General features: G+C 42.3%; 1 protein-coding gene across 2 annotated transcripts in view; it reads left to right on the top strand.

Moving 5' to 3' along the window:
* The window catches only part of APBB1IP (amyloid beta precursor protein binding family B member 1 interacting protein), a 53,338-nt gene extending 40,595 nt beyond the window's left edge, over positions 1-12,743 (top strand). For both annotated transcript variants that reach the window (XM_083704869.1, XM_083704870.1), the window contains exons 11-14: positions 5,770-5,868; positions 6,919-7,036; positions 7,956-8,047; positions 11,180-12,743. In XM_083704869.1, the coding sequence (XP_083560995.1) occupies positions 5,770-5,868; positions 6,919-7,036; positions 7,956-8,047; positions 11,180-11,743 (873 nt within the window). In that variant the 3' untranslated portion in view covers positions 11,744-12,743. The remainder of the gene's footprint in view (positions 1-5,769; positions 5,869-6,918; positions 7,037-7,955; positions 8,048-11,179) is intronic.
* Positions 12,744-13,832: the final 1,089 nt, after the last annotated feature.

Below are 13,832 nucleotides of genomic sequence, written 5' to 3'. Positions count from 1 at the left end.
CAAAGGTAAGAGAGGGAAATAGCAGGGTTTCAACCTCATATAACTCTAGCCTGTTTGAATCTAATCAATGAAGGGCTTAAACCATAGAGTAAGCTGTCCTGTCAGGCCTAAGCCTAAGCCTATGCCACTTCCTGCCTTGAGAGGAAAAGGTCACCAAGCCTTTATTATATTCCTCTTTTCCATGTGACTCAAAATGTAAGGAGCTCTGCATGGCGTTAACCAGCCTTTTTTGTTTCCGACCAGATCGGAGTCTGAAACTAGTATTTTTTTCTTTGCCAATAGTTTAGAAACTTTTACCTTTTGTAATTAAATCATATTTTGGCTGCCTGTACATCTTTTCTGACTGCTGCGTGGAAAAGCACATGAATCTGACCTTTGAAGATTTTTGTAGGTAAACCGTTTTATGACTTACCAAAGGTGTGGTCTGTCTCTGTGCTGTGGGGTGTGGATTAGCTGGGGAAAAGCTTTTAAAAGGGGACATTTGGGGACTCGAATAGAAGAGCACATTTTAAAGTTTTTACAGCTTATATTTCCATGCTTTTCTTTGCTTCATGTTTTGTGATTTAAAATCTCTGCTGGGGTTTTCTAATCCAACAGTACTTGCCCCAGACTTGGGTCTTGGCTTCCAGGATTGCAACACAAATTAGGTATGACAGTGTGAAATGGAGTTTTAGATGAACGTCGATTGGAAAAATGGCATGGTGGGAATGCTGAGTCCCGTCCCCCCAAGCTCCATGATCCTGATTTGAATTATTGAAGTATAAAAGTTTTCCTCATGATACACTTCACATTACACACCAAGTTTCTTCAGTTTCCCAGGCTCCCAGCTGCTATTAACACCTTTTTTAAAATGCAGAGGATCTCTTGAACTGAATATCCTGCATCATGTCTAGTTTGGCTGGAAAGCTTGGCAGACTCCAGAACTGCTGAAATATTTGAAGGATAAATCCCAATTTGCACTGATTTTAAATGAACAGTTATGCATGCCAGACACAGAGCTTTGAGGATTGGCTATGTACAGGTCTTAGCCTTGTTGCAATGAACTAAGTCCTATTTATTTTAATGGAACTTCCAAGTATGTTTGCAGTCTGTCTTTTTTGCCAACAAACAACTAGGTGTTTGCCTCCCCATGTTCCACAGAAAAACCTGTTAAAACTTAGAGCATGGTAGTACCTTGTCAGGAGCATTTGCTTTTGAGTTCAAGTTATGAGCACTATGGCATTACTTTTGGAAATTCAGCGAGTCACTAGCATAAAATCTTAACCCCAAGGTTTTTTTTTTTAATAAAAATATATATTCACAGTTGACAGTAGCAAGGTAATCTAAATGTAAATTGGCTCGTTGAGTCAGTCTGTTGTGTCTGATACCAGGAGAATTTAATTATGCTTTATTGGTGCAGGTTTTGCATGAGTAACCTGAGAGTAATGGTGCATAATGTGGAATTAATCTAGGGTGAAAGAATTGGTGCCCTGGGAACAAGCTGGCACAATAGCATCATCATACCCTATTTCCACGCCTTAGTAGCTGCCATTGCAGCCTATCCAGCTGGGCTTTGGTAATAACCTCTAGAGACATCTTTCAGATGGTGCTTTTGAGAATTGTGTTGCCATGTTCTTTCATGTTGGCCTTCTAGGGCTAGTCCATGTGATCTGGTACAAATATTTCATAGTGTAATAAACTCAAAAACTGCATAAAGCTGAAATCCAGAGTTCGTCTTGTTGCATCCCAGCCTGCTTCCCCTAGCAAACTGGTTGATGTGGTGCAAAGAAACAAACTGAGGGATTTGACTGGTGATAATATAATCACACAAAGAATGCTCCAACTACCGCACAATTGCACTCATTTCACACGCTAGCAAGGTTATGCTTAAAATTCTACAAGGAAGGCTCAAGCAGTATGTGGACCGAAAACTCCCAGAAGTGCAAGCTGGATTTAGAAGAGGCAAAGGAACCAGAGACCAAATTGCAAACATGCGCTGGATTATGGAGAAAGCTAGAGAGTTCCAGAAAGACATCTACTTCTGCTTCATTGACTATGCAAAAGCCTTTGACTGTGTCGACCACGGCAAACTATGGCAAGTTCTTAAAGAAATGGGAGTGCCAGATCACCTCATCTGTCTCCTGAGAAATCTCTATGTGGGACAAGAAGCTACAGTTAGAACTGGATATGGAACAACTGATTGGTTCAAAATTGGGAAAGGAGTACGACAAGGCTGTATTTTGTCTCCCTGCTTATTTAACTTATATGCAGAATTCATCATGCGAAAGGCTGGGCTGGATGAATCCCTAGCCGGAATTAAGATTGCCGGAAGAAATATCAACAACCTCAGATATGCAGATGACACAACCTTGATGGCAGAAAGTGAGGAGGAATTAAAGAACCTTTTAATGAGGGTGAAAGAGGAGAGCGCAAAATATGGTCTGAAGCTCAACATCAAAAAAACGAAGATCATGGCCACTGGTCCCATCACCTCCTGGCAAATAGAAGGGGAAGAAATGGAGGTAGTGAGAGATTTTACTTTCTTGGGCTCAATGATCACTGCAGATGGTGACAGCAGCCACGAAATTAAAAGACGCCTGCTTCTTGGGAGAAGGGCAATGACAGGCCTAGACAGCATCTTGAGAAGTAGAGACATCACCTTGCCAACAAAGGTTCGTATAGTTAAAGCTATGGTTTTCCCAGTAGTGATGTATGGAAGTGAGAGCTGGACCATAAAGAAGGCTGATCGCCGAAGAATTGATGCTTTTGAATTATGGTGCTGGAGGAGACTCTTGAGAGTCCCATGGACTGCAAGAAGATCAAACCTCTCCATACTGAAGGAGATCAACCCTGAGTGCTCACTGGAAGGACAGATTGTGAAGCTGAGGCTCCAGTACTTTGGCCACCTCATGAGAAGAGAAGATTCCCTGATGTTGGGAAAGATGGAGGGCACAAGGAGAAGGGGACGGCAGAGGATGAGATGGTTGGATAGTGTTTTCGAGGTTACCAGCATGAGTTTGACCAAACTGCGGGAGGCAGTGGAGCACAGAGGTGCCTGGCGTTCTCTGGTCCATGGGGTCACGAAGAGTCGGACACGACTAAACGACTAAACAACAACAACAAATATAATCACACATTCAAACAATGAGAGCTGTTCCAATATTCAATGAGAACTGTTCCAACTTAATGTGCCAAGTTAATGGGAGGTCATGCCCACCATGTGCTTATGACCAGGACAGTACTTTGTATTTATTATGTATTTGTTTCACAAAAATCATACAGAGTTTCCTGCTTGGCAGGGGGTTGGACTTGATGGCCCTTGTGGTCTCTTCCAACTCTATGATTCTATGATTCTAGTTTACAAAAGATAAAACAGTAAAATCAAAGGGGGGGGGAACACAACCACACTTTAAAACATGCAAAAGCTAAAATAACAAAACAGATTAAAATTACCCCAACATTATAAGCATCTGGGCAAATTTGTCTAAATAAGAATGCTTCTATCAGGCACCAAAGAGTTTGTAGGCTTCTGCTTTGAAATGTAAAAGTTTAATGGCTATAAAGGAAATAGCTACTTCTCCTAAAACACTCCCTTCCATACATTAATCCAGTCTGTACATATGGCTAAGAGTGAATACACGAGACACATATGCGGTTTCTCAGAGAGGAGATCCCCAGCCACATCTTGGTAGAATTGCTGCAGAGCTTCTGAGAGAGATGCCGTGGTTTAGCTGAGCATGTCACTTGAACTTGGGTCTCATGGTTTGTCTTGCTTCAAACAAACCATTATCTATAACCAAGGTTTCGTTCTTGGGTTTACTGCTCGTGGTTTGCCTGAAGGAGACAAACCACAAGCCCGATTTGGAGGACACGCTAAGCCAAACTATGGCTTAGAACTCAGGGGTGCCCAAGCTTTTTTCAAATAGGGCCAGATTTGATGATCTGAACATGCGTGATGGCTGACCAAAGTTATTAAGCTTTTTTAAAAAAGGATTTTCCCCCAGGACATATTCTGCCACGGGGGCCAGATTAAATGATTAAATCGACCAGTGGGCCAGATTAGACCCCCGAAGCAGACTTTGAACATGCCTGGCTTACATCAAAGCAACTGGAGAATGTGAGGGGACAGGAACTCATACACTCAAGCTTTCACGCTAAGCCATGTAGCCACTGAGTTGCAGCCCTTAAGACAGTGGGGCCTGCCTCATGTTGTAATTGGCAGCCAATAACTAATGAGAATGCTTCAGAGAGAAGACAAGAGAAAGGAACTAGAGGGTATAACTAAATATTACACACCAGCTCGGGCGTCAAAAATCCTGGCAGCCTTTTTATTTCTTTAAAAAGAAAAACTGCTTTCATGAGGGGAGTTTCAAGTGAAGATATTTGAATTTAAAAACACTTCAGAAAATCTGCAATGCTTCCTTATGGAGCCTCTTAAAAATAATGAAGTATATTATTTGGAATATTAAGGAAGACTGGCAAAGGTTAGCATCATGGTAATGTTTGTTTTGGTTAAAAGCGATCTTTAAAAATTGAAAAGTATCTGATGCCATCTGCTGGATTTAACAGATACTTACAACGCATCAAAATTCCTGTTCTCTGGCCCAACAGAAGACGGAAGAATCATTTCTAGAATGGAAGTACTCATCACCACTGAGCTGACCATTCTACTTAGCATGCGAACATTTTTGTTGCCCTACATTTTTCATGGTGCAGAAGATACATTTTGAAAAAACAATTGTTGCAACAGTGAACAAATAATTTGTCCTGATAAAATTACAGACTTTTGTCATGCTATGTAATAAAGTTTCACTTGATTATTCTAAAAGATCACACCACATTTTCACCTGAGTATTGGGTGGATTCCTGCCACAGTCTGAACAATTTATGTATTCAGTAAACATATGCCTTATGTTATAAAAGGAATAGGTGTCATGGGCCGAATTGGGTCAAAGTTTTGAGTGTTTACCTTTGCTGCCATGTACTAGTGATTAGGTGGAACAAGTTTGTTATGAAACTCACCTTGGGATATTTTTTGTTAAAGGGCAACACATAAATTAGCTAAATAGTAAATGAATTAAATACAGAACTCAGAACACATTGGACTTCATGATCAGATGTATTTTTAAAGTCTACATTTTATGCAGATTTTCCATTAAGCATTTTCCATTAAGCACTAAGCAGATTTTCCATTAAGCACTAACAAGGTTATACTTTGAAGTTTATGCATGACAACCTCAAAAATTAACACACATAGTAGGGAGGTGGTGAGGGGCAGGGATGGATTTGTTGTTGTTTTTTAACGTATGCAGAAAAAATACTGGGACCAGGGAAAATATGTATGCAAGCTGACACCAGATCCTAAACAGAGACACAGAAATCCTAAATTAGGGGATGTGGAGCAGAGACTACTTCATATGCTTCTCAAAAATTTGCTTGCTTCTTGGAAACTGCAGATATGTTAATCTTCTATCTTATACAACTGCCAGATGACAATCCTCAATGGAGACCTCAATTTACACACTGAATGCTAAGCTCAGAACTGTGACATGCCTCACATTTACTTGGCTGGAAGTCATGTTGAAAGTAGGCCGTTTCAAGCTAAGCTTCCACCCAACAAATGTCTCCTTACAAATGTGTTTATAATAAGCAGCATTTTGTTATTAAGCATTTTGTGACTTGTTCACAGATGTATGTCTAATTTGTTTCCTGCTAACGTAAGACCATCCTTTCTTTCCATTTATTTTAATTTCAATCTATTTTAATGATAATTTTTATTATTATTAATAGCATCCCCAGATACAGAAGGAGTCTCAGTATATCAGATATTTGTGCTGTGATGACCGGCAGTCTCTACATCAGTGGGTAACTGGCATAAGGATTGCAAAGGTATGAAGTGCTAGATGTGCAGTTGTTTCTTATAACACACACACAAAATAGTTGTATAATTTGTTGATTTTCACAACGGACAAAAATAACTCTTGTTCCTTTCCAAGTAAAATATGGGCACACAATGGATAGACATTTGTGTAAATGTGAGATAATATAGATGCAAATGTAATTAGGTTGTGGGAGCCTAGAGAAGTCTCATCAGCCATCTGAAAAAATATGAATAAGCTGTTCTAGCTGCAGTAAAAAGCAAGACAAAGATTGTAATGTGCTCACACATGGTTTATACCTGTGGATCAGGATTCCTATCTGGTGAAGGTTGCTCTTCCGATTTGCAGCATGTATCAGTTCATGCATGGACTGCACTGCCAATGGGTGAATTCAGGTAATAGTTTGCCAGCTGGTAACTCACCATGATGTGCAACCACCCAGCAAGCCAGTCTTCTGTATGAACATGCCAGAGGTTACCACCCCAGTTTCACCACATTTGTGGTAAGGTGCAGAAGTGTAATAGCAAGACATTTTGTGTGGTAAGTCCTGGTTAGCCTAATGCACCGGCCTCCTCCGATCAGTGTTGCAAACCACCCCGAATGAAGCATCAGAAGAGTGTGGTTGGAATTCTTTCATAAGCAGATAAAATAGGATGGGCTAGTCCACAAGTGAGTTCATCCAACGTGTGAATTTAAGCCATTGTAAACCTAGGGATTCAAGGTTTAAATTGCCTTTTGCCAAATACAGCACTTAATGGAATGGGCTGTAGGTGATCTCTGAACCCAACAAATGGAAATGACTTTACGAATGTATTGGATTCTGGACACCCATCTGCTCTGATGTGTTTAAACAAATCTTTGCGCCTGTAGTTTTATAGTACTGACATTTATACTAGAGGCTGTAGGCAGACCTAGTACCATTCACTGGAGAGTATCTCAGTGGAGGGTTGGTTGTATTAGTCAAAACATCAGGAAGCAGGAAAGTGTGCTTTTATTCCTTTGAAGGGGTATTGGTGGTAATTTTCTGTATATAGGATAAAGCATGTGCTTATTTTCTCAGTATGGAAAGACGTTGTATGATAACTACACTCGCGCAGTGCAGAAGGCTGGCTTAGCTTCTCGACTGACCAAGCTAGGGAACGTTCAATCCTCCACTGCTGCAATATCATCTTCCAAAGGTATATGATATATGGTAAATGTTAAATTGTGTGTGCGCATACGTAAGTTATGGAAGAGCATCCTGCATGTTGGGTTTTCTGCAGATTGGCGTTTGTTCTGATTCAGCGGTAAGCAGTGGGTTTTCCTGGGGGAAAGGGTGGGACAAGAGAAAAACTTGGGCTCATGTCTTGAAACCACTGGAGAAACCAGTGGGTGGGGATGGTAAGTGTTAAGAGTTCAACAACAGCTGCGATCCCAAGGTTGAAGAATTCTCATTGAAACATATTCTTCTTTTGCCAGTTACAGATAGGTAGCCGTGTTGGTCTGCCATAGTCAAAACAAAAAATTCCTTCCAGTAGCACCTTAAAGACCAACTAAGTTAGTTCTAAGAACTTAGTTGGTCTTTAAGAACTAACTTAGTTGGTCTTTAAGGTTTTAGAACTAACTTAGTTTTAGAACTAACTTAGTTGGTCTTTAAGGTGCTACTGGAAGGAATTTTTTGTCTTGTTTTGCCAGTTCAACGTTTTCTAAAAAGGGAAACTAGAAGTTCAAGAACTATTTGGGGGGCGGGAAAGAGAGAGAGAAGCTGCTGCATACCCTAAACTGAAGAGTAAGATATGACACTCCTGGCTAACTGAACAAGTTCACATAATCCTCTGCAGAACAGTACAGTTCAAGCCACAGAGATTTCTTCTTGGCTTTGTTCCCTTACTTAGTTTGTCAGGAGTAGGGCACGTCTGCAGCTCCTTAGAGAAGCATCAACAACATACAAAACTATTCACAGGGTGCTTTAGTATCCTATGGAGATTAGAGTATTATTTTAAACATTGCAGTGTATTATTTCAATCGTGATTCAAAATAAGAATGATTTTTGCCTTTAATCACTCAAATTTGGTTTTGCAAGCCTGTAGTTTCTTTCTTTTTAACTGTGTATCCTAGGTAGTACTCATGCTAATGGACAGGTCCCCCAAAGCATGACCCTCGCTGCTGCAAATTCTTCAGAACCTGAGAAACCTGCTGAGATGCCAAAGGTACAAATTAAATTGAACGTATCATCATAAATTCAGCATTAACATAAATACATCTGTAGGCAGGAAGCCTAGAGGTCCATGCAAGGTCCATGCATTCTTGCAGCTTGACTAGAAGTCTACACACATTGGCTGCAGCCATCCACAGCCCTTGTAACACACGAAAGGTACTGTACTTCTTTTGTCAATCTTGAAATCAAATAAATAAAAAAAATGGCATGTAGGAAATAAAAAGCAATAGGAATACTATTAAAAATCAATATGAATATTTAGTGCTATGGAAATGTCATTTCCCATCTTCAACCACATCTACTTTAGACCACCTAAATGAAGCTCATGGAGGACTGGTTTAGGAACCCTTGCTCTCCATTTGGCTTGCAGCACTTGTGCCAAAGTTACCTGTAAATGAATTAGGAACTGGAGATGCATAAAATATAAATTTGGGGCACCTTTGGTGGCGCTGTGGTCTAAACCACAGAGCCTAGGGCTTGCCGATCAGAAGGTCGGCGGTTCAAATCCCCGCGACGGTGTGAGCTCCCATTTCCGTGCGCTGCTCTGGTTCACCAGAAGCGGCTTAGTCATGCTGGCCACATGACCCAGAAGCTGTCTGTGGACAAAACGCCGGCTCCCTAGGCCAGTAAAGTGAGATGAGCGCCGCAACCCCGAGTCGTTCGCAACTGGACTGAACGGTCAGGAGTCCCTTTACCCTTTAAATAGGTTCGTTCCTTAAATAGCCTGCCTTGGTTACTTACTGAACTGAAACAATTCATTCTACTTATCCATTTTGTGTGCATATGCTCAATGTAAGAGACTTGAGGTTTTTTTTTATCTACCTAGAAACCGTTCTATAGATGACTAGAAGCAGGAAGTGCTTAGAACTCAGTTAAAGGTTACCATGCAGACATAACTCTGGAGGCTGTGGCTGGATGGTTACGTGGGAGCCGGTTGAAGTTAAATCCTTCGAAGACAGAGGTCCTCTGGCTGGGACGGGACGACATGGGACTGAGGGGGCAACTCCCATCTCTTGCGGGGGTGCAATTAGTGCCAGCACCATCCGTTAAGAGTTTGGGTGTAATCTTCGATACCTCCCTCTCCATCGAGGCGCAGATTGCAGCTATAACAAAGGCGGCATTTTTTCATCTCCGCCAAGCTAAGCAGTTGGCTCCTTACCTCTCTCCATGCGACGGTCACCTCCAGACTGGATTATTGTAACTCGCTCTACGTGGGGCTGCCCTTGAGACTGACCCAGAAACTCCAGCGGGTGCAAAATGCCGCAGCAAGACTCCTTACGGGGTCTTCGCTTAGAGATCACATTCATCCGGTGCTATACCAGCTGCACTGGCTCCCGGTGGAGTACAGGATCAGGTTTAAGGTGCTGGTTTTAACCTTCAAAGCCCTATACGGCCTAGGGCCCTCGTACCTACGGGACCGCCTCTCCTGGTATGCCCCACAGAGGAACTTACGATCTTCAAATAAAAATACCTTGAAGGTCCCAAGCCACAGAGAGGTTAGGCTGGCCTCAACTAGAGCCAGGGCTTTTTCGGCTGCGGCTCCAACCTGGTGGAACGCTCTGTCACAAGAGACAAGGGCCCTGCAGGACTTGACATCTTTCCGCAGGGCCTGCAAGACAGAGCTGTTCCACCTGGCCTTTGGTCAGGGCGCAGCCTGACTCCCTCCTTTGGCAATCTTTACAAAACTTTAGTTTATGGTTGCCATCAATTTTGATTTTAATTCATTTTTATAATGTTTTATAATGTTGTACTGTTTTAGTGTTGTTAGCCGCCCTGAGCCCGGCTTCGGCTGGGGAGGGCGGGATATAAATAAAATTTATTATTATTATTATTTATTATTAACAGTTACCAGCTGCCACCTGCAAATGAAAGGAGAGCACATTCCTTACACTGCCAACGGGATTCTATTCATCTTAAGAACATAGTCTAGCAGCCACATGGTGAAGGCAAGCTCACCTAATATTCTGCCAGGGCAAACATTTACCTAACGAACTGCTAGCCTAGACGACACTTTCATTTAACTTGTGTGACAAATGCTTTGGAAAAGATCAAACATTTTATCTTTCTGTTCGGTTTGTGTACATTGTGTGGCTAGAGGTTAAGACATTCCAGTCATCTTTCATTATAAGAAAATGTGGAGGGAAAGTGGCTGTGATTGGTACAAAAGGGCAGGAAAATGTATAGAAGCCAGCTTGCTCCCAGTTCTTAGCAAAATGCAGTCAAGGTTAAGCTCCAGTCACCAGCCTCCGGAGGAGATACAGTAGATATTAACTACTCTGTGTACAGACCTTTTTAGTGCTCCTATTTCCCAATGGTTTCGCAAAGGCTAGAGAGAATGCAGTAAGCACTAAGCTTAATTCAGCAAAGCAATATATCAGTTGTAAGGGCTAAAGTAGCTGCATTCACACTATGTGAGCACTGCACTGTGTTTGCAAGCCAAGGAAATACAGCTGTGTGCAATGCCAGGTCAATGCAGGGCCAGCCCTACCATTTGGCAGAGTGGCCCAGCTGCCTCAGGCAGCAGAGGCTGTAGGTGGTGGTGATGATTAGTGGCAAAATGTTGAAAGGCAGGCTTGTCTGCGTCACACAGCCGCTGCTCCCCTGTTGTGGACACTGTAAACGTTCAGGTAAGATTCAGCTGCCAATCTGCTTAGCATCTGTTCCGCTTCAAATGTTTATACCATTGAAACGAAAATTGGCAACTGATTCCTAGTCCTGGAACACTTGAGGAAAGACCGGATTTTCTATCAGGCTGCCAGCAGGTTGTCCTTCTGTTTAGACTCCTTGTAGCTTCACATTCACAACAGATAGTACCTATGCTAAGTCTCCCTACATCAAATCGGTGTCAGGAAATGGTAAAATAATTTGAGGCACTGAGATTGTAAGTAAACTTATATGTCCATAGACAGGAGGGAGTCTTTCAGATTGTCTGGTTTTGCAAAAACCAATCCTTGTAGTTTTGGAACGCATCTATTTTTACTGCTAAATGGACACAAATGGAAATCCCAGTGTTATATATTCTCCCTGCTGCCTTGATACTAAGGGAGACATAATTCCTGCTGGACCTGCAGTCTTTCTTTTACTATTCACCTCTCATTTTGAAATGCTTCCTTTGTTTTAAAAGGTTACGAAACCAGACAGCACAACTGACACCAGGCGAGCGCCACCATCTCCCATGCCACAACCGAAACACCTCCGTAAACCTGGTGGGCTACACCCACCACCCCCTCCTCAAAGACGATCTTCTGCTTTTACTGGTTCGTTGAACCTGCCCCAAAATATGGAGAGAAGAAACACAATTGACACATCAGATCCAGACGAATTTCCACCACCCCCCGAATCAATACTGCTTCCCACTGCGTTGGAGGACTTGCCGCCACCGCCACCGCCGCCTGAATACTATGAAGATCCTCCTGATTTCATTCCAGCCCCACCACCTGCCTTTGCTGTGGGCACTGGCACTCCAGAACTGCCGCCGCCACCTCCTGCAGTCTCTGCCCCCACGATGCCTCCGCCTATCAGAAAGAAACCTCCACCTCCTCCTAAAAGACAGGAACAAAGTACTGGGCAGGCAGGAGGGCCTAGGCAAAGTGGGCTTCCTCCAAGGGGGGATGCAGGTGAACAAGGAGGAGACTTAATGTCCGATTTAATGAAAGCACTGCAAAAGAAGAGGGGTGAGACATCATGAAACAAGCAGTTTAAATGAAGATTAGTGTGCGGTTTTAGTTGGATCAGGGAGAGGGTGGCCCAGATAAATTGTCTACAGCTCTTCCTGGTGGTCCAAAGGAATATATGCTAGAGAAAGGCATCCCAACATATCCCGAAGCAATGCATTTCCCCCCTACCCGCCCCTGCAACATGTTCCAAAATGGTGGCTTCCCATGTTCCTGGTTTGAGGCTGAAGAACACAACTAGAAGCATGAGAAGTGTCCCAAGGGAGAGGCAGATTCCCAAGGAGATTTTGATCTAGCAAAAGAGGAAAGAACCTTATAGCAAATTAAAGGCTGACTAATATTAATCAATTGAAGGTTTAATAGGCTATTTAATTGGATTTTCCCTGGACATGTGTTCATGTAGATTGCACAATCTGTTCTTACCCTGTAAATGTATGGCAAATGTATGGACAGGCATGACCTGATTTGCAAAAATAAGGAGACTGAAAACAGTACTACAACAGTTGCAGTGACAGCTGTCTCAACAATTCCACCCACCAACCCCATACTTTTTAAAGAGCTGGTTCTATTAGATACAGCGAGAACCAGCCATTTGGATAACAGTGAACACTTCCACTTGAGGCTTTATTATTCACAGGTTGTCCTGACTATAATGTGCCACACCTGTTTCCTCAATTGTTTTGAAGTGAGAAATCCCAACCAAAATGCTGCTTTCAGCTGTCGTATCTGCAGGCTATGTCTCTGGTTATTTATCCAATATAACGCAAGGCCAAAGATACGCAAGTTTCAGTTCTTCTTCCCACAGCAACCAAGTTAGCAATTGTCTTTTAAGTGATGCCTAAAAATATTTGTCTCCTAAAGACTTTATGATGATCGGAATACGTTAAGGCATTTATGAGTTCTTACGCCTCTTTCATCATTTATGATTCACCTTAATCTTCCAAGTGTTCATTTTGACAGAGCTTGTTTTGACTGCCAGCTCCTGAATAAAATCCTCTTCAATGCCTCATAAAAGTGTCAAAGTTAATGAACAAGCAACACAGTTTGTTTTGAAGCATGTAGCGCACGCATACGCAAAACGTTCTTTGGAATGGCAAGTGCTTTCCTTCTCTAAACATTCAGTTCAGGAGCACAACAGTTACGCCTAAAATTGGGAAACAGAAACGGACAGCATGGAGACTAAATCCTACCCTTGGAGAGTTGTCAGCGGCCAATCCTCAAATGGCTTACCAGCAGAACTAGCTTGCAAACCAAATATTTCAATGCAGTTGCAGAGACACTAGGAAGAACCTTGGCTATAGATGGTACTTAGATCAAAAGCTGTTCTTGAAATGAGAAAAGTGGTGCTTGCTGCAGTTCAACTATTTGCCCATACTGCCCTATGCTTTGTCAACTTAACTCTGTGTGTTTCTCAGATGGGTTGAGATTTTGTTGTTCTAACAAAATTAGAATCCTGGTTTCTAGATCCATTTATCATGTGCCAAGGTTATTTATGGGACCCTCAAGAGGCAGACTCGGCTGCCTTGGAGACTACAGAATTTGGGGTGCCTCTTGTACAAAGCTGAATCGTGGACAGTCACAAACAATTCCTATGATTGTGGCACAGCAAGAGCAAAGAGAGTTGGTTACGAGGAAATTAAAATGGCAAGCAGGAGGGAAGAGGAGCAAGTGCTTAACTCTGCTTCCAATAATTCTAGATAAGAATGGATGGATTTGCCTGCTTCCTGTCTGTCAGTTCTGCATGAAATGATTCAGAATTATGTTCCACCTTGTTTCTGTATCAATCTATTGATTTTAACTGCATGAAAATTGGCATGTTTGTATGCTTTTTACCCAGTAATACACATTTTTTTACACAGTTTCGTACTATTTTTTGAGCTGAGAACTGTAGTACAGATTTGGCAGCGCATGGGGGGGGACTGTTCTGATCCATTTATTAGCCTGGGAAGGGTGTATCAGATCAAATCATTTAAAATGCAGACCAAATTAAATCCTTGAGTTCAAGTGTGAGAAATGGAGACTGCAGGAATTGCAGGAGCCACTGATCTTCTGACCAGGAAATGCAGAAGGCAGCTAATTTTACATAGAAGTGGTTGGGCAACA

This window comes from Podarcis gaigeae (assembly GCF_964106915.1).
Source record: "Podarcis gaigeae genome assembly, chromosome: 12".
Taxonomy (NCBI): domain Eukaryota; kingdom Metazoa; phylum Chordata; class Lepidosauria; order Squamata; family Lacertidae; genus Podarcis; species Podarcis gaigeae.
The sequence above is the reverse complement of the archived record's forward strand: the minus strand, read 5'-3'. Positions and strand labels throughout refer to the sequence as shown.